At 40.6% G+C, this 21,546-nt stretch overlaps 1 protein-coding gene across 1 annotated transcript in view; it reads right to left on the reverse strand.

Moving 5' to 3' along the window:
* The window catches only part of GSDME (gasdermin E), a gene marked incomplete at both ends in the record, with an annotated part of 60,783 nt that extends 45,205 nt beyond the window's left edge, over positions 1-15,578 (reverse strand). The window contains one exon of the mRNA XM_079711113.1: positions 15,368-15,578. Within this exon, the coding sequence (XP_079567239.1) occupies positions 15,368-15,578 (211 nt within the window). The remainder of the gene's footprint in view (positions 1-15,367) is intronic.
* Positions 15,579-21,546: the final 5,968 nt, after the last annotated feature.

Below are 21,546 nucleotides of genomic sequence, written 5' to 3' on the forward strand. Positions count from 1 at the left end.
ATTGCCTTCAGGATCTGCCCTTTTTTGTCTGAACACTAAAGATAAATATCTGAGGATCTCAGACATGAACTGCTAGCCTTCACATGTCTCCAGATTTCTACTGTTCTCTTTTTTTTTTTTTTTTTTGCGGTAGGCGGGCCTCTCACTGTTGCGGCCTCTCCCATTGTGGAGCACAGGCTCCAGACACACAGGCTCAGCGGCCATGGCTCACGGGCCCAGCCGCTCCGCGGCATGTGGGATCCTCCCGGACCGGGGCATGAACCCGTGTCCCCTGCATCAGCAGGCAGACTCTCAACCACTGCGCCACCAGGGAAGCCCTACTGTTCTCATTTTTAATTGAACCAAATACTACCATAAAAATGGTCTCAGTCACCATCATTCAGGAAGGTTACATTGAGAGTCTCTTAGGAACTTCATACTTGGCCCTTTCCATTTTCCTGACCCAAGGCTCTCCTGGGCTCCTGGCGGTACTTCATAAGGGATTCAAATCCAACTGGAGTCTGAAACGTTTCTTTCCATCCAGCCACTGCCCCCAACACCTGTATTTCTTTCACCCCAGGCAACAAAACCTATACCTCAACCAGGGTTAATGAGAATTAATCACCATTCATTATCTGTGAAATTTGCAAAGTAGAGAATCATCTCCATGAAAAATAAGAAGCTTATGAAAATGCCCCCGAGTCACAGCCTTCTCCTAGTCACATCTTGAGAACACAAACACTCTGGGAAGTGCTTTCGGAAGCAGCATATAGCAGCTGTTAAGAGCTCAAGATTTTATCACTAGTCTAATATACCTAGCTGGGAGACCTTGGGTAACATCCATCACCCTGAACCTTAGGTTTGTCATATATAATTTGGAGATAATTAATAATACCTACCTGATGGGTTCTACTGGAAGTTGATGTACGTAAAGCATGTAATACAGAGCCTGGCACATAGCAAGTGCTCAATCTATCCACTGGGTTTGGGCCAAAGCAACATCATTTCCTGATAAACAGGACAGTCCTAGATTGTATAAAGTACTACACAGACAGAAATTCTACCCTTAGATCCCAGTTCCGGTCCCAATCAGGCTTATTACCCCTCCTGAAAACTCTGACCCCAAAACTGGATCCCACAGCAGGTAAGGACAATCAAGACTGTCTGTGTACTGCAAAATGCCACACTAGACACACCTCCGAAACAGACGTCATTTGTGCACACGTCTGCATTGAGTTATCCACTGCTGCAGGTGGAAGGGAAAAGTGAGGAAGCCAACAGGCCATCGGTAGGACAACCAAGTCACCACCCTCCAACCTCCACACCCCTGGGCAACATAACACTCCAGTGTTGTTGCCAGGGGCAAGAATAACAAAGGTGAGGCATCATGAATCTGCTCAGAAGACAAAGTAGAGGGCACCTCTCATCACAGCCCTAACAGCAACAGGACACAGAACCAGGCATGAGCTCTGGCCTCAGATGATGAGCATATGTTGGACTTCCTAATCTGCAGGGACTGCAACTGGCCTGACCCATCTAACAACAGCTCTCAGGACACCACCAAAGAAGCACCTCAACAGCACAGAGCGGTGAAATTACAATTACTCAGGGGTCCATGGTCTGTTCTGTGATTTTTTTTTCTCTTGCCTTTCCTTATATTTAGTTATTACACTACTCAATAAGAGTTCTACCAGACATCCAGGGGAAAATATGACATAAAATTAGTATCAATTCACTTGCCCATTGCTTGACAGCTCTGATAATGAGCCTGGCTGAAGAAAGTATTGGCTAGAATGCTGGGCTGGAAGAAAGTTAGGGGATTTGTCAACTCATATTATCTCCTCTATCACTTTTTCCCTTTAAGGGAGATGCAATCACAACATTAGAGAACTTTAGGGCTGAAAGAAGACTCAAACATCATCTAGTCCAAAAATTAAGAGCTGATGGTGCTTTCATATATCACCATGTTCCAAAAAGTAGCATAGGAATAAGTACCAAAAGTCTTCGAAAAGTTCCCAACCTCTGGTCCAGTAATTCTATCTTCACGAATCTATGCCACCCCAATGTTCATAGCAGCATTATTTACAATTGCCAAGATATGGAAGCAACCTAGGTGTCCATCAACAGAAGAATGGATAAGGAAGATGTGGTATACATACACACACACACACACACACACACACACACACACACAATGGAATACTACACAGCCATAGAAAAGAATGAAATTTTGCCATTTGCAACAATATGGATGGACTTGGAGGCTATTACGCCAAGTGAAATAAATCAGAGAAAGACAAACACTGTATGTTATCACTAACATGTACAATCTAAAAAATAAAACTAGTGAATATAATAAAAAAGAAACAGACTCACAGATATAGAGAACAAACTAGTGGTTACCAGTGGGGAGAGGGAAGTGGGGGAGGGGTAAGTCGGGGGTAGAGGATTAAGAAGTACAAACTGCTATGTACAAACGAAATAAGCTACAAGAATATATTACACAGCACAGGGAAGATAGCCAATAGTTTCTAATAACTATGAATGGAGTATAATCTATAAAAATTTTGCATCACTATATTGTACACCTGAAACTAATATAATATTGTAAATCAACTATATCTCAATAAGAAAAAAGGGAGACCTTCAAGATGGCAGAGGCGTAGGATGTGGAGATCACCTTCCTCCCCACAAATACATCAGAAATACATCTACATGTAGAACAACTCTTACAGAACACCTACTGAACGCTGGCAGAAGACCTCAGGCTTCCCAAAAGGCAAGAAAGTCCGCACGTACCTGTGTAGGGCAAAAGAAAAAAGAAAAAAACAGAGACAAAAGAATAGGGATGGGACCTGCGCCAGTGGGAGGGAGCCGTGAAGGAGGAAAAGTTTCCACACACTAGGAAGCCCCTTCACTGGCAGGGACAGGGGGTGGGCAGGGGGAATTCTCAGAGCCACGGAGGAGAGCACAGCAATAGGGGTGCGGAGGGCAAAGCGGAGAGATTCCCGCACAGAGGATTGGTGCCGACCAGCACCCACCAGCCTGAGAGGCTTGTCTGCTCAACCACCAGGGCAGGTGGGGGCTGGGAGCTGAGGCTCGAGCTTCAGAGGTCAGACCCCAGGGAGAGGATTGGGGTTGGCTGCGTGAAGACAGCCTGAAGGGGGCTAGTGCACCACAGCTAGCCAGGAGGGAATCCAGGAAAAAGTCTGGACCTGCCAGAGAGGCGAGACCTTTGTTTTGGGATGCATGAGGAGAGGGGATCCCTTCCCAGTGTGCCCACAGAAGGCAGAGCACCGCCTGAAAGAGCTCCAGAGACGGGCACGAGACACGACTATCAGCTTGTACCCCAGAGACAGGCATAAACTGCTAATGCTGCTGCCACTGCCACCAAGAATTCTGTGTGCAACTGCAGGTCACTATCCATACCCCCCAGGAGCCTGTGCAGACCGCCACTGCCAGGGTCCCATGATCCAGGGACAACTTCCCCAGAAGACCACATGGTGCGCCTAAGGCTGTTGCAACATCATGCCGACCTCTGCCGCCACAGGCTCACCTCGCATTCCAATTATGACTACCAAACCCCTCCCTCCCCCGGCCTGAGAGAGCAAGAGAGCCCTAATCAGCTGCTGCTTTAATCCCTTTCTGTAAGGATGAGTAACAGACTCCTGAGGGTGACATACACGCAGAGGCGAGGCCAAAACCAACCCTGAACCCCAGGAACTGTGAGAACAAAGAAAGGGAAATTTCTCCATGCAGACTCAGGTGCAGCAGATTAAATCCCCACAATCAACTTGATAAACCCTGCATCTGAAGAATACCTGAATAGAAACGAATGTTCCCAAAACTGAGGCAGTGGACTTTGGGAGCAACCCTAGACTTGGGGTTTGCTCTCTGCATCTGATTTGTTGATGGTTTTATGTTTATCTTAGTTTAATATTTAGTGCTTATTATCATTGGTGGATTTATTTATTGGTTTGGTTGCTCTCTTCCTTTTTTTTTTAATATATATATATTTTTTCTACTCTTTCTCTTTTTGTGAGTGTGTTTGTATACGCTTCTTTGTGTGATTTTGTCTCTGTAGGTTTGCTTCTACCATTTGTCCTAGGATTCTGTCCGTTTTTTTGTTTTTGTCTTTTTGTTTCTTTTTCATTCTTCCTTTTCTTCTGAGCTGTGTGGGTTAGGGTCTTGGTACTCCAGCCGGATGTTGAGCCTGAGGCTCCAAGGTGGGAGGGCCAAGTCCAGGACACTGGACCACCAGAAACCTCCTGGCCGCACGTAATATCAATCGGCAAGAGTTCTCCCAGAGATCTCCATCTCAACACTAAGACCCAGCTCCACCCAACAGCCAGCAAGCTCCAATGCTGAACGTCCCATGCCAAACAACTAGCAAGACAGAAACACAACCCCACCCATTAGCAGAGAGGCTGCCTAAAGTCATACTAAGTTCACAGACACCCCAAAACACACCACTGGATGCAGCCCTGCCCAACAGTAGGACAAGATCCAACCCTACCCACCAGAACACAGGCACTAGTCCCCTTCACCAGGAAGCCTACACAAGCCACTGAACCAACCTCACCCTGTGGGGGCAGACAGCAAAAATAATGGGAACTACAAACCGCCTGTGAAAAGGAGACCCCAAGCACAGTAAGTTAAACAAAATGAGAAAACAGAGAAATATGCAGCAGATAAAGGAGCAAGGTAAAAACCCACCAGACAAAACAAATGAAGAGGAACTACACAGTCTACCTGAAAAAAAATTCAGAGTAATGTTAGTAAAGATGATCCAAAATCTTGGAAATAGAATGGAGAAGATAAAAGAAATGTTTAACAAGGACCGAGAAAAACTAAAGAGCAAACAAACAGTGATAAACAACACAATAAATGAAATTAAAAACACTCTAGAAGGAATCAATAGCAGAAGAACTGAGGCAAAAGAACGGATAAGTGACCTGGTAGATCAAATAGTGGAAGTAACTGCCTCAGATCAGAATAAAGAAAAAAGAATGAAAAGAATTGAGGACAGTCTCAGAGACATCTGGGACAACAGGAAACGCACAAACATTCAAATTATAGGGGTCCCAAAAGAGAAAGAGAAAAAGAAAGGGTGTGACAAAATATTTGAAGAGATTATACTTTAAAACTTCCCTAACATGGGAAAGGAAATACTCAGTCAAGTTCAGGAAGTGCAGAGAGTCTCACAGAGGATAAATCAAAGGAGAAACAGGCCAAGTCATGTATTAATCAAACTATCAAAAATTAAATTCAAAGAAAAAATATTAAAAGCAGCATGGGAAAAGCAACAAATAAAATACAAGGGAATCCCATAAGGTTAACAGCTGATCTTTCAGCAGAAACTCTGCAAGCCAGAAGTGAGTGGCAGGACATATTTAAAGGGATGAAAGGGAAAAAACTACAACCAAGATTACCCAGCAAGGATCCCATTCACATTCAGTGGAGAAATTAAAACCTTTATACACAAGTAAAAGCTAAGAGAATTCAGCACCACCAAACCAGCTTTACAACAAATGCTAAAGGAACTTCTCTAGGCAGGAAACACAAGAGAAAGAAAAGACATACAATAACAAACCCAAAACAATTAAGAAAATGGTAAGAGGAACATGCATATTAATAATTACCTTAAATGTGAATGGATTAAATGCTCCTAGCAAAAGATACACGCCTGCTGAATGGATACAAAAACAAGACCCACATATATGCTGCCTACAAGTGACCCACTTCAGACCTATGGACACATACAGACTGAAAGTGAGGGGATGGAAAAAGATATTCCATGCAAACGGAAACCAAAAGAAAGCTGCAGTAGCAATACTCATAACAAATAAATTAGACTTTAACATAAAGAATGTTACAAGAGACAAGGAAGAACACTACATAATGATCAAGGGATCAATCCAAGAAGAAGATGTAGCAATTATAAATACATATGCACTCAACATAGGAGCACCTCAATACACAAGGCAACTGCTAACAGCTATAAAAGAGGAGATCGACAGTAACACAATAATAGTGCGGGACTTTAACACCTCACTTACACCAATGGACAGATCATCAAGCAATAAATTAATAAGGAAACACAAGCTTTAAATGACAAAATAGACCAGATAGATTTAATTGATATTTATAGAACATTCAATCCAAAACCAGCAGATTATACTTTCTTCTCAAGTGTGCATGGAACATTCTCCAGGAGATCATATCTTGGGTCACACATCAAGCCTCAGTAAATTTAAGAAAACTGAAATCATATCAAGCATCTTTTCTGACCACAATGCTATGAGATTAGAAATCAATTACAGGGAAAAAAACGTAAAAAACACAAACACATGGAGGCTAAACAATACGTTACTAAATAACCAAGAGATCACTGAAGCAATCAAATCACTGAGGAAATCAAAAAATACCTAGAGGCAAATGACAATGAAAACACAATGATCCAAAACCTATGGGATGTAGTAAAAGCAGTTCTAAAAGGGAAGTTTATAGCTATACAAGCCTACCTCAAGAAACAAGAAAGTTCTCAAATTAACAATCTAATCTTACACCTAAAGGAACCAGAGAAAGAAAAACAAACAAAACCCAAAGTTATCAGAAGGAAAGAAATCATAAAGATCAGAGCAGAAATAAATGAAATAGAAACAAAGAAAACAATAGCAAAGATCAATAAAACTAAAAGCTGGTTCTTTGAGAAGATAAACAAAATTGATAAACCATTAGCCAGACACATCAAGAAAAAGAGGGAGAGGACTCAAATCCATAAAATTAGAAATGAAAAAGGAGAAGTTACAACAGACACTGCAGAAATACAAAGCATCCTAAGAGACTACTACAAGCAACTCTATGCCAATAAAATGGACAACCTGGAAGAAATGGACAAATTCTTAGAAAGGTATAACCTTCCAAGACTGAACCAGGAAGAAATAGAAAATATGAACAGACCAATCATAAGTAATGAAATTGAAACTGTGACTAAAAATCTTCCAACAAACAAAAGTCCAGGACTAGATGGTTTCACAGGTGAATTCTATCAAACATTTAGAGAAGAGCTAACGCCCACCATTCTCAAACTCTTCCAAAAACTTGCAGGGGAAGGAACACTCCCACACTTATTCTATGAGGCCATCATCACCCTGATACCAAAACCAGACAAAGATACTACAGAAAAAGAAAATTACAGACCAATATCACTGATAAATATAGATGCAAAAATCCTCAACAAAATACTAGCAAACAGAATACAACAAAACATTAAAAGGATCATACACCATGATCAAGTGGGATTTATCCCAGGGATGCAAGGATTCTTCAATACATGCAAATCAATCAATGTGATACACTATATTAACAAACTGAAGAATAAAAACCATATGATCATCTCAATAGATGCAGAAAAAGCTTTTGACAAAATTCAACACGCATTTATGCTAAAAAACTCTCCAGAAAGTGGGCATAGAGGGAACCTACCTCAACTTAATAAAGGTAATATATGACAAACCTAGAGCAAACATCATTCTCAATGGTGAAAAACTGAAAGCATTTCCTCTAAGATCAGGAACAAGACAAGGATGTCCACTCTCACCACTATTATACAACAGAGTTTTGAAAGTCCTAGCCACAGGGCCTCCCTGGTGGCGCAGTGGTTGAGAGTCCGCCTGCCGATGCAGGGGATACGGGTTCGTGCCCCGGTCTGGGAGGATCCCATATGCCGCGGAGCGGCTGGGCCCGTGAGCCATGGCCGCTGAGCCTGCGCATCCGGAGCCTGTGCTCCGCAACGGGAGAGACCACAACAGTGAGAGGCCCGCGTACCGCAAAAAAAAAAAAAAAAAAAAAAAAAAAGAAAGTCCTAGCCACAGCACTCAGAGAAGAAAAAGAAATAAAAGGAATACAAATTGGAAAAGAAAAAGTAAAACTGTCACTGTTTGCAGATGACATGATACCATACATAGAGGATCCTAAAGATGCCACCAGAAAACTACTAGAGCTAATCAATGAATTTGGTAAAGTTGCAGGATACAAAATTAATGCACAGAAATCTCTTGCAAATGATGAAAAATATGAAAGAGAAATTATGGAAACACTCCCATTTACCACTGCAACAAAAAGAATAAAATACCTAGGAAGAAACCTACCTAGGGAAACAAAAGATCTGTATGCAGAAAACTACAAGACACTGATGAAAGAAATTAAAGATGATACCAACAGATGGAGAGATATACCATGTTCTTGGATTGGAAGAATATTATGAAAATGACTATACTACCCAAAGCAATCTACAGATTCAATGCAATCCCTATCAAAATACCAGTGGCAGTTTTTACAGAACTAGAACAAATCATGTCAAAATTTGTATGCAGAAACAAAAGACCCAAATAGCCAAAGCAGTCTTGAGGGGAAAAAACGGAGCTGGAGGAATCAGACTCCCTGACTTCAGACTATACTACAAAGCTACAGTAATCAAGACAATATGGTACTGGCACAAAAACAGAAACATAGATCAATGCAACAAGATAGAAAGCCCAGTGATAAACCCATGCACCTTTGGTCAACTAATCTATGACAAAGGAGGCAAAGACATACAATGGAGAAAAGACAGTCTGTTCAATAAGTGGTGCTGGGAAAATTGGACAGCTACATGTAAAAGAATGAAATTAGAACACTCCCTAACACCGTACACAAAAATAAACTCAAAATGGATTAGAGACCTAAATACAAGACAGGGCACTATACAACTCTTGGAGAAAAACATAGGTAGAACACTGTTTGACATAAATCACAGCAAGATCTTTTTTGATCCACCTCCTAGAGTAATGGAAATAAAAACAAAAATAGAGAAAAGGGACCTGATGAAACTTCAAAGCTTTTGCACAGCAAAGGAAACCATAAACAAGACAAAAAGACAACCCTCAGAATGGGAGGGAATATTCGCAAATGAAGCAACAAAGGATTAATCTCCAAAATATATAAACAGCTCATGCAGCTCAATATTTAAAAAAACAAACCATCTAATCAAAAAATGGGCAGAAGACCTAAACAGACATTTCTCCAAAGAAGACATACAGATGGCCAAGAGGCACATGAAAAGCTGCTCAACATCACTAATTATTAGAGAAATGAAAATCAAAACTACAATGAGGTATCACCTCACACCAGTTAGAAAGGGCATCATCAGAAAATCTACAAACAACAAATGCTGGAAAGGGTGTGGAGAAAAGGGAACCCTCTTGCACTGTTGGTGGGAATGTAAATTGATACAGCCACTATGGTGGTTCCTTAAAAAACTAAAAATAGAATTACCATATGATCCAGCAATCCCACTACTGGGCATATACCCAGAGAAAACCATAATTCAAAAAGACATATGCACCCCAGTGTTCATTGCAGCACTCTTTACAATAGCCAGGTCATGGAAGCAACCTAAATGCCCATCGACAGACGAATGGATAAAGAAGTTGTGGTACATATATACAATGGAATATTACTCGGCCATAAAAAGGAACAAAATTGAGTCATTTGTTGAGACATGGATGGATCTAGAGACGAGTGAAGTAAGTCAGAAAGAGGAAAACAAATATCGTATTTAAATGCATGTATGTGGAACCTAGAAAAATGGTACAGATGAACTGGTTTGCAGGGCAGAAGTTGAGACACAGATGTAGAGAACAAACGTATGGACAACAAGGGGGGGAAACTGCGGTGGGTGGGGATGGTGGTGTGCTGAATTGGGCAATTGGGATTGACATGTATACACTGATGTGTATAAAACTGATGACTAATAAGAACCTGCAGTATAATAAAAGAAACAAAAAAACTAATACTAAACTTTCTTTGGGTTATTTGTATGGAAATATGTTAATATAAATGTTTCAGACATTACATGAAATTTCTAAAAATCTTATATATTCTGGTAATATTGTTATAAGTCATAATTCTAGATATTACTTTAAAATGTATATCTCAGAAATAACTAAATTTCCTTGTCAATTGCATTATTTTGAAATTTCATCAAATCTTTAACCGTGGTCATTTTTAAGTCTTTTGTCATTTACAGACAGTTCTGGGTGTACTCTGATGCTTTCACAAAAATGTTCCTATAAAAGGGTTTCATCTTCAAGGAATTCATGGAAAAGACTCTGACAAGTACAGGTTTCTGGTAACTGAGTATACTGCTGAACTGAATGAATAAGCATTTTCAGAACTCTAATGGAAAACTAATGAATTCATAAAAGTGGTTACAAAAGATCAAGATGAAAAAAAATTAATTACATGGGACTGAGTGAACTGAGGAGGATGATTATAATTTTTGTGACTTTGTTTGAATAAAAAAAAGTAATCCCACAAGGACTCATAGGCAAAAAATATACAAATCAATTTTCACTGCAAAGTAAAGGAGCTGTTACAGTATTGGATTACTGGACTGAATGTCAATATTATGACATAGTATGAGTGTGTTTTGTGTTCGGTAATTGCAATCGTTGTTGCTTTTGTTGTGGTCATCCATTTACAATGCTTGGTGTCAGTTTATTTATCTCTTGTAAAAATAAAATACAGTGTGTGTGTGTTTGTGAGTTGTGGGGAAAAAGAAGAAAAAAAATTCTTTGTTATTACATATTTTTCCTACTGATTAAATTTAGAATGAGAGTTTAAAAAAGAAATTGAAACTGTGATTAAAAGTCTTCCAACAAACAAAAGTCCAGGACTAGATGGCTTCACAGGTGAATTCTATCAAACATTCAGAGAAGAGCTAACACCCAACCTTCTCAAACTCTTCTAAAAAATTGCAGAAGAAGGAAAACTCCCAAACTCATTCTATGAGGCCACCATTACCCTGATACCAAAACCAGACAAAGATATTACCAAGAAAGAAAATTACAGACCAATGTCACCAATGAATATACATGAAAAAACCCTCAACAAAATACTAGCGAACAGGGGCTTCCTGGTGGCGCAGTGGTTGAGAGTCCACCTGCCGATGCAGGGGACACGGGTTCATGCCCCAGTCCGGGAGGATCCCACATGCCGCGGAGCGGCTGGGCCCATGAGCCATGGCTGCTGAGCCTGCACGTCCGGAGCCTGTGCTCCGCAACGGGAGAGGCCACAGCAGTGAGAGGCCCGCGTACCGCAAAAAAGAAAAAAAAAAAAAAAAATACTAGCAAACAGAACCCAACAACACATTAAAAGGATCATACACCATGATCAAGTGGGATTTATCCCAGGAATGCAAGGGTTCTTCACTATACGCAAATTAATCAATGTGATACACCATATTAACAAATTGAAGAATAAAAACCATATCATCATCTCAATAGATGCAGAAAAAGCTTTTGACAAAGTTCAACACCCATTTATGATAAAAACTCTCCAGAAAGTTGGCACAGAGTGAACCTACCTCAACTTAATAAAGGCCACATACGACAAACCCACAGCAAACATCATTCTCAATCGTGGAAAACTGAAAGCATTTCCTCTAAGATCAGGAACAAGACAAGGATGTCCACTCTCACCAGAATTATTCAACAGAGTTTTGGAAGTCCTAGCCAAGGCAATCAGAGAAGAAAAAGAAATAAAAGGAATACAAATTGGAAAAGAAGAAGTAGAACTGTCACTGTTTGCAGATGACATGGTACCATACATAGAGGATCCTAAAGATGCCACCAGAAAACTACTAGAGCTACTCAATGAATTTGCTAAAGTAGCAGGATACAAAATTAGCACAGAAATCTCTTGCATTCCTATACACTAATGATGAAAAATCTGAAAGAGAAATTAAGGAAACACTCCCATTTACCACTGTAACAGAAAGAATAAAATACCTAGGAATAAACCTACCTAGGGAGACAAAAGACCAGTATGCAGAAAACTACAAGACACTGATGAAAGAAATTAAAGATGATACCAACAGATGGAGAGATATACCATGTTCTTGGATTGGAAGAATCAATATTATGAAAATGACTATACTACCCAAAGCAATCTACAGATTCAATGCAATCCCTATCAAATTACCAATGGCATTTTTCACAGAACTAAAACAAAAAATCTTAAAATTTATATGGAGACATAAAAGACCCCGAATAGCCAAAGCAATCTTGAGGGAAAAACATGGAGCTGGAGGAATCAGACTCCCTGACTTCAGACTTTACTACAAAGCTACAGTAATCTAGACAATATGGTACTGGCACAAAAACAGAAACATAGATCAATGGAACAAGATAAAAAGCCCAGAGATAAACCCACACACCTATGGTCAACTATCTATGACAAAGGAGGCAAGGATATACAATGGAGAAAAGACAGTCTCTTCAATAAGTGGTGCTGGGAAAATTGGACAGCTACATGTAAAAGAATGAAATTAGAACACTCCCTAACACCGTACACAAAAATAAACTCAAAATGGATTAGAGACCTAAATACAAGACAGGGCACTATACAACTCTTAGACGAAAACATAGGAAGAACACTGTTTGACATAAATCACAGCAAGATATTTTTTGATCCATCTCCTAGAGTAATGGAAATAAAAACAAAAATAAAGAAATGGGACCTAATGAAACTTCAAAAGCTTTTGCACAGCAAAGGAAACCATAAACAAGATGAAAAGACAACCCTCAGAATGGGAGAAAATATTTGCAAATGAAGCAACAAAGGATTAATCTCCAAAATATACAAGCAGCTCATGCAGCTCAATATCAAAAAACAAACCATCTAATCCAAAAATGGGCAGAAGACCTAAAGAGACGTTTCTCCAAAGAAGATACACAGATTGCCAACAAACACATGAAAGGATGCTCAGCATCACTAATCATTACAGAAATGCAAATCAAAACCACATCGAGATATCACCTCACACCGGTCAGAATGGCCATCATCAAGAAATCTACAAACACGGGACTTCCCTGGTGACAAAGTGGTTAAGAATCCGCCTGCCGGGCTTCCCTGGTGGCGCATTGGTTGAGAGTCCGCCTGTCGGTGCGGGGGACACGGGTTCGTGCCCAGGTCCGGGAGGATCCCACGTGCCGCGGAGCGGCTGGGCCCATGAGCCGTGGCCGCTGAGCCTGCGCGTCCGGAGCCTGTGCTCCACAACGGGAGAGGCCACAGCAGTGAGAGGCCCGCATACGGCAAAAAAAAAAAAAAAAAAAAAGAATCCGCCTGCCAATGCAGGCAACACGGGTTTGAGCCCTCGTCCAGGAAGATACCACATGCCACAGAGCAACTAAGCCCATGCGCCACAACTACTGAGCCTGTGCTCTAGAGCCCAAGAGCCACAACTACTGAGCCCACGTGCCACAACTACTGAAGCCTGTGTGCCTAGAGCCTGTGCTCCGCAAAAAGAGAAGCCACTACAATGAGCAGCCCGCACACCGCAACGAAGAGTAGCCCCCACTCGCCACAACTAGAGAAAAGCCCGTGCACAGCAACAAAGACCCAACACAGCCATAAATAAATAAATAAATAAATAGTAAAAATAAAACACTCCCAATCTAAAAAAACATAAAAATCTACACACAATAAATGCTGGAGAGGGTGTGGAGAAAAGGGAACCCTCTTGCACTGTTGGTGGGAATGTAAATTGATACAGCCACTATGGAGAACAGTATGGAGGCTCCTTAAAAAACTAAAAATAGAACTACCATATGACCTAGCAATCCCACTACTGGGCATATACCCTGAGAAAACCATAATTCAAAAAGAGACATGTACCATAATGTTCACTGCAGCACTATTTACAATAGCCGGGACATGGAAGCAACCTAAGTGTCCACTGACAGATGAATGGATAAAGAAGATGGGGCACATATATACAATGGAATATTACTCAGCCATAAAAAGAAATGAAATGGAGTTATTTGTAGTGAGGTGGATGACCTAGAGTCTGTCATATAGAGTGAAGTCAGACAGAGAAAAACAAATACCATATGCTAACACATATATATGGAATCTAAAAAAGAAAAATGGTTCTGATGACCCTAGAGGCAGGACAGGAATAAAGATACAGACCTAGAGAATAGACTTGAGGACACGGGGAGGGGGAAAGCTGTGGCAAAGTGAAAGAGTAGCATTGACATATATACACTACCAAATGTAAAATCGATAGCTAGTGGGAAGCAGCTGCATAGCACAGGGAGATCAGCTCAGTGCTTTGTGACCACCTACAGGGGTGGGATAGGGAGGGTGGGAGGGAGACGCAAGAGGGAGGGGATATGGGGATATATGTATACATATAGCTAATTCACTTTGTTATACAGCAGAAACTAACACAACATTGTAAAGCAATTATACTCCAATAAAGACATTAAAAAATAACAAAATTTTTTAGAAACAAAATTTTAATTAAAAAAAGCATCTATGCTAAAGCAATTCCTTAAAGGAAAAACAAAAACAACAAAAATTCAGGTAACAATATTCATTGCAGCCTTATGTATGAAGCACTAAGTTGGACTGGTTAAGCAAATTAGGGTGCATACACACTGTTGAAAACAGTACTAAGAAATATTTAAACCCATGAAGGAAAACATATAAGGTTAAATAAAAAATAAGTGAGGAGTATATAAAAATTATATGTAGTATGTTTCCAATTTTGTTTTTAAAAAATTAGATGCAGAGAAAGAAAAGATACAATCCAAGTGTTAATGGGAATTAACACTTGATGGAGGAATTTTTGTTGATTTGTTTTCTTGCCTTTCTATATTTTATAAATACTCCTCTGTAATAATGAGCCAAACCCCCCATTTTTGATGTTTAATGTTTCAAGCCCACCACCCCCTCTTTCCTTTCTGTTACACATCTGGGCAATAGGGTGAGAAACCCCAGGTGCTCCCTCCATTGGCACCAGCAGGAAATTGAAACCTTGTAAGCCCCAGCCTACATGCAGAAAGAACCCTCACCACACCTCCTATTCACTAGAGAAGCTGAGCCCATCTCTTATCCCCTCCTTCTCTCTAGCTATTTTTGGACCAGCCTTGGGAACCTGCCATGCTGTCCCCAGAAAAGCTTCATTATGTGAGTAATAAAACTTTTTGCACCCTCCTGATGGATACGTGGCATCATCAAACTCAACACCAAACCAAATTTGGGGAGGTAAAACCAACCCACTTATGCTGAGGGGCCACAACATCTACAAATGAGCATGTTGTACTTTTAAACCAAAACTGCAATATTATTTCTTAAATATTAAGCTATAACTTTTCATGTCAGGCCTGCAGAATTTGCTCATTTTACAGAAGGATATGTTTTTAAAACAGTAGGCAAGAAACAGGAGAATTGATTATAAGGTATCGCCTTAGAGTCACTCAAGACAACATGTGTCTAAAAGAAGAATCATCTCCTGTTCTGGAACTAATTGTAGAATATAACCAAAGAAACATACCTGGACTCAGAAACTGGTCTTCTGTGAGTACATCTCCCAGGGTGACAGATAAAAACTGGTACTTGGGTCTCTGCCAGCACCACAATCTCTTTTTTTTGGTCACCAGACTTAGAAGTTGTAATTTATCAGAGTCATTCAAGTTTGATACTGTGATCAGGTTACCTCCAGCATCGACTTCTCTAAGAAAATTCCTTGTTGCTTTGGCAAACATTTTGAGAGCTCCAGATTACCTGAAAAAAAATATATAGGAAGTTGTTATTTCGTGACTTTTTTCTAAAATTACCTTATTTCTCCCTAGTATCAATCAGTACATGAAAGAATACCTTCTCCTTAGAGAAGCCTCTAGTTTGAGTTCAGCTGATGTCTAAAAAATCAAATTGAAATACTGAAAGAGAATATGTATATAAATCAGGATAGGCTAGGTTATGCCTCCAAATCTCGGTGGCGTATAACCAGTTAGTGCTCACACTACACGTCCAAAATAGGAGGACAGGAAGGCTTTGCTCCTCGTAGCCACTCAGGGATCCAGGCTGAAGGGGCAGCCACCATCTTGAATATCATGTCATCAGCCAACAGGAAAGAGAGTTCTGAAAAGTCTCACTCCAGCAATTAAATGCTCTGGCCCAAAACTGACACACGTCACGTCCACTCACAATTCATCAGAACTAGGCAGATGGCCTCAGCCAACCACAATGGTCAGGAAATACAATCCTACCAAGTATTTGGAAGGCAGAGACCTGGGAATATCTGTTGAACGGCATACTGACTACCCCAATTTGTATCTTACTTATGACCACTTCTTTGAAGGGTCAAATGTGCTTTTTCTCTACACTGTGTGACGTCCCCTGTTCATAAATGGGAAGTGACTAGCTATTACTTTTAACCCCAGAAATGAAAGCCCAGTCACTCTTCAGCCAGAGGGAAAAAAAAAAGAAAGAGACATGTTGGAAGATATAAAAGTACTACATTCAGTGGAAGATGTATATACTATTCAATAAATGGTGTTAGAACAACTGGCTAAACATCTGGAAAAAAATAAAGTCAGATCCCTAACTCATGCCATACACAAGAGCAAATCCTCAATGGATTAGAGTGTTTTTAAGGAAAAGTAAAACCATAAAGTACTAGAAAAGAATACAAACAAATATTTGTACAACTGTAGGATGAGAAAGGCCTTTAGGAAGACAAATGGCAAACTGAGAAAATACTTATAAAACAAAGAACGAGAACATTTAACATATACAGTTTTAAAAATACTGTAGTAGATACATGGGCAAAGGTTATAAACAATTCACAATATATAAACTGCTCATAGCTGTACATATTCATATGAATATACACATATGTGCACACACACATAATCATTATTACTCAAAAAAAGCACAAATTGAAAGATTTTTTTTAAACTATCTATAGTCAACGGTTAAAATGTCTAATGCACAAGAACTGTGTTTTATTTATATTTGTATCCTGGTGTCTGGCCGTCACATAGATAACAAAATCATAGAATTTAAGAGCTGAGATAATCTTAGATGTTAATCAGTTCAACCCACTTTTCTTTACCATGAATCTTCTCAAGGGCATAAAAAAAATTGTTTTACTATCACTAGTTCTTCTCTAAAGTACCTTTTCTTATATTATGGTATAGCCAACTAACCCTGTTCTTATATCAGAGCACTCATTTATTCATTTATCAAAATATTTATTGAATTGGTGTACAAGGCAAGATTTGGGACCAGCAAGGTAGTGATGTCCAGGAGACATGGTTTTGTGTAGATATGCCCATCAGCAATTCTTGGACAGACCGAGGGTTGCTCTGCAAGCTCTGGGACTGGTTCCTGCACTGGACCGCCAGGTTCTAGAGAGGGGAAGTGCAAAGGATAAGGATGAAGAAGGCTCAGTCCTGGTCCTGAGGCCTGTGCCTCCTCTGGGGGGCCAGGGCAGCAGGAGCCACTGGAGGGGTTATATAGGGAGCAGTGTGGTCAGAGCGGTCACTTAGAAAGATCTTCTGGAAGCAAAATAGGAAACCAGCTGGAAGGGAACAATTAGACAACACACAATGATGCTGAACTACGTTGGTGGTGTAAGGGTAGCAAAGGTGCTGGTTTCCCCAGAAGTCTGGTTGAATGTGAAAGTGCTGATGAAAGAGAGGAGACTCCCCAGCTTGGCCTGCAGCTAGCTCAGGCCTGGGTCGGCTGATGAGATGGAGATGCCAGCTACCAAGAGAGGGATCCAGAAGGAAGCAGACTGCTGGGGACAGTAAGACAGTAACTGCTGAGAGTGCATCTAGGATAAGGTGTGAGGTTTATTTTGTCAAACACAAGGAAAGAACTTTTTAACAAAATAAGGTCTCCCAATGACCTGGGGGATTTTACCCTGCTTGTCCAAGAGAAGAGCCACAGCAGAGCCTGCCTCAGTTCACCATGGTTATCAGGATCTCCATTTTTATGGTTTTTATTCTTTCCTGGGACAGCCTGGAAGGGAGTTCACTAACTTGCCTTCAGCTTAAACAGGTTTCTGAAGAAGCCAAATCAGGCTTGCCATTAAAAAATAATAAAATAACAAAACCCAAACCCATCTGCTATGGGCAACAAAGCCTTAGTAATGACACCAATCCTCCCAGAGGGATTAGAGGATGAAGAAAGAGAACTCCTAAATTAATTTTTAGTTTTCTTTTTCAATCTAGCATCAAATATGGCCTCTTGACAGTGTAGGCTGCTCTAAAAAGAGTTAATGGAAGTGGCTATTGCTTTGGATGTTTTTATAAGAATCAGGTTTATTCAATCAAGGAACTCAGAATATTCTCCTTGTGAAGGTAAAGTTAGAGGCTTTTTTTTTAATTACTATGGTTAAATACACAATATATTTACATGGCTCTAATATCTAAACTATGGAAAAATATATACACCAAGAAATCCCATTTCTACCCAGGTCCCATCTACCTTTTCACCCCTCTCCCCTTCAGGTATATCACCTTCTTGTTTCTTTATACAAATATAAGTAAAAAGGAGTGTACACACTTTTCTGCATCTTACTTTCTGTCATGTGGCAATATATCCTGGAGATCTTTCCATGGTCAGAACCTTCTGCATAATACAGCTTCATAGTACCCTTCACATGGATGTACCATTGCTTATTTAACCTGTCCAGTATTGCTGATCACTTGGGTAATTTCTAAGTTTTTATTATTATAAAAATGCCACACTAAATACTGCTGAATGTATGTCTTCTTCCTACATGGGCAAGAGTATCTGAAGGGAGATTTCTAGAAGAGGGATTGCTAGACCAATGGTAAATGCATCTATAATTTACAGGTTGTACCATTTTGCAGTCTCACCAATAAGGTATGAAAGTATCAGTCTCAGCAACAGAGTATGGTATCAATCTTTTGTATCTTTTTTCAGCCTCATAGGTGAGAAATGGTATCTCAGTATAGTTTTCTGTTTTTTTGGTGGGGTCATGTAGATCAGTTGCCAATATCTTTTGTTTTCTTTTTTAAATTAATTAATTAATTATTTTTGGCTGCATTGGGTCTTCGTTGCTGTGCATGGGCTTTCTCTAGTTGAGGCGAGTGGGGGCTACTCTTCGTTGCAGTGTGCGGGCTTCTCGTTGCAGTGGCTTCTCTTGTTGCGGAGCATGGGCTCTAGGCACGCAGGCTTCAGTAGTTGTGGCGTGCGGGCTCAGTAATTGTGGCTCGCAGGCTCTAGAGCGCAGGCTCAGTAGTTGTGGAGCACAGGCTCAGTTGCTTTGCAGCATATGGGATCTTCCCAGACGAGGGCTCGAACCCGTGTCCCCTGCATTGGCAGGCGGATTCTTAACCACTGCGCCACCCAGGGAAATCCCTCAGTATAGTTTTAAGTCATGTTATTTTAATACAAGTGAAATCAAGCATCTTTTGTTTAAAGCCTTTTTATATATCTTTTTCCTATCTGTTTGTGTCCTTAGCCCATTTTCTATTGTTTTTTTTCTTTATTCCTAGGATCTTTCAACAGAATAGAGAGATGAGCCAAAGTACAATATATGCTAGAAATTTAATACAATACAGTTTATCATGTGGCATTGGGAGCCAAGAAGCTGTTGTCTGACTCTCAAACACCTAAAGTAACTGTCCAGCCAGGAAAGATTAAATAATATGCCCAGGGCCCACCAAAGGATCTAGAACCCAAGTTGCCTGTCACAGACAAGCACAACAATAATGTCTCAAGTAGAAGTTAGACCTCTGATTCAAATTTCCAAAATGCTCCAACCTGGAAGTAGACGAAAATGGCCTCATGAAAGACCAAGCTCAAAATGCTCATGGCCTAAAACCCCACTGCACTTCACAGCTGTACCGAAGATCCTGGGCTCTCTCATTTGGGGCCTGAAGAATTCCATTAGCAAACAGTTCCTACTTGTCTGCCTATGTGGCTTCCCAGCTCGAAGCGGATTAGAACTCAGAGAGCCAAAGTGAAGGTGGTAAGGATATACAAGCTTGAATGAGACTCCTGGACAAAAGACATAAGAGGAAGAGACCACGAAACCAAGACAACAACACAAGGACAGAAGAGTACATGGTCAACTGGGACCACTGGCTCCTGGAAACAAAGACTCGTAAAAATAGTTGCCAAGGTAATGATAGCATAAGAAGATACTACAATCACTTGTGTCCATCCTCAAGACGGATTCAGAGTGATGGAATGATCACATCTTTGAGTTGCAAAGGACCCACTTCTTCCTAATACCCAATTCAGGATTCTTCTCTGGGGCAGCTCTAGTTGATCATTGGGCCTCTGCGTAAATAGTTCTAGGAAAGAAACCTGAACATTGAAATCCACTAAAAGGGCAGGGGAGGGAGGCAGGGGGCAACTGTATATCGAGTACCTGCTGTGTGCCAGGTACTGGGCTAAGTCCTTTCTACACATTTCCTCATTTAATCTCCATGATAACCCTGAGTAGGCACTGTCCATATTTTACAGATGTGGAAACTAAAGTTCAAAGATGTTAAGTAACTTGCCCAAGATAACAAGAAAAAAAGCAGCAGCCCTGACATCCAAGAGCCTGCCTGGTACCATGAGCTAGCCCTGGGGTTGCTGGCACTGGCCTGGTGTTTTCCTGGAGAACATGAACATCACAGAACATCAACATCTGGCAAGGGCACTCTGTGGTCATGATAAATCAAGACCAAAACAAGACCTCTCATAGTCTTATCTGACCACAGACAAAATATGAACACTGTCCAAACCACAAAAATGACCAAACACTCCCACCATCCCCACCAACTCTAAACACAAGTGACTGCGGTTCTCAGCCAACCACAGTTTTAGCCTCACTCCTTTCAGATAAGATTTATGAAGATACTCCAGAGAATTTCCCTCACTTTCTGACAGCACCCAATTCAGAGCAAAGTCCTAGCTCCTTAAACTCTCCCCCAAATTGCCTACAAGCCCAAATCCTGTAACTCCCTTCTGCACTCAGTTACGGAGATGCCCAGGGTTCCCCATGGAGCGAAGTCTTCCTCATTCAGCAAGCAATGATCCATCCCCTTCAACTCCACCTGTGTTCCCAGAGGCCTTTGACTAGAAGGCACTGAACGTCAAGTAGAGAAATAGTGCTGAGCCCAGGTTCCAAACGAGGTCCACCTGCCTCCCAAGCCTGAGCCCTGGACCACCCTGCTCTGCCGACTCCGCAGTCAGGTTTTGTTTGTTTGTTTGTTTGTTTGTTTGAATTTGGACTACATATAATTTGTTTTGTAAAGTAAGAAAAGGTGCTCAAAAGGGTAAACTTCAGTTATGGTGGAAGCAAAAACCATGGCTATAAAACATGTTATTTCTTCATTATCTAGGAAAATGAGACACCGCTGTTAGTACTTGTCTCCTAACAACTTCAGCACATTTTGAATTTCGTTTTCTAAATAAAGTAAAATTGAGTCTATTAAATTAAAACAGAGGTGTCATCCTTCTGTATCTTCCGGTGCTTACAGCCCAGTACCTTCATTTTTATAATAAGAAGGCAAATTAAAGACAAGGTACTCCATCATTTCTTTCTAAAATAAAAATCTGAAATAAAAAACAAATGATCACAAGACAGGCATGAGATTGAAAAAGGAGTCAGGGCAAGGCAGCAAAGGCTTTTAGGAAGTGGAGTGGCTAACAGGAGACTGATTAAGAATAAAGAATCCTCTGGTCCCCTTGAGGGTTCAA

Source organism: Hyperoodon ampullatus (assembly GCF_949752795.1).
Source record: "Hyperoodon ampullatus genome assembly, chromosome: 9".
Taxonomy (NCBI): Eukaryota; Metazoa; Chordata; class Mammalia; order Artiodactyla; family Ziphiidae; genus Hyperoodon; species Hyperoodon ampullatus.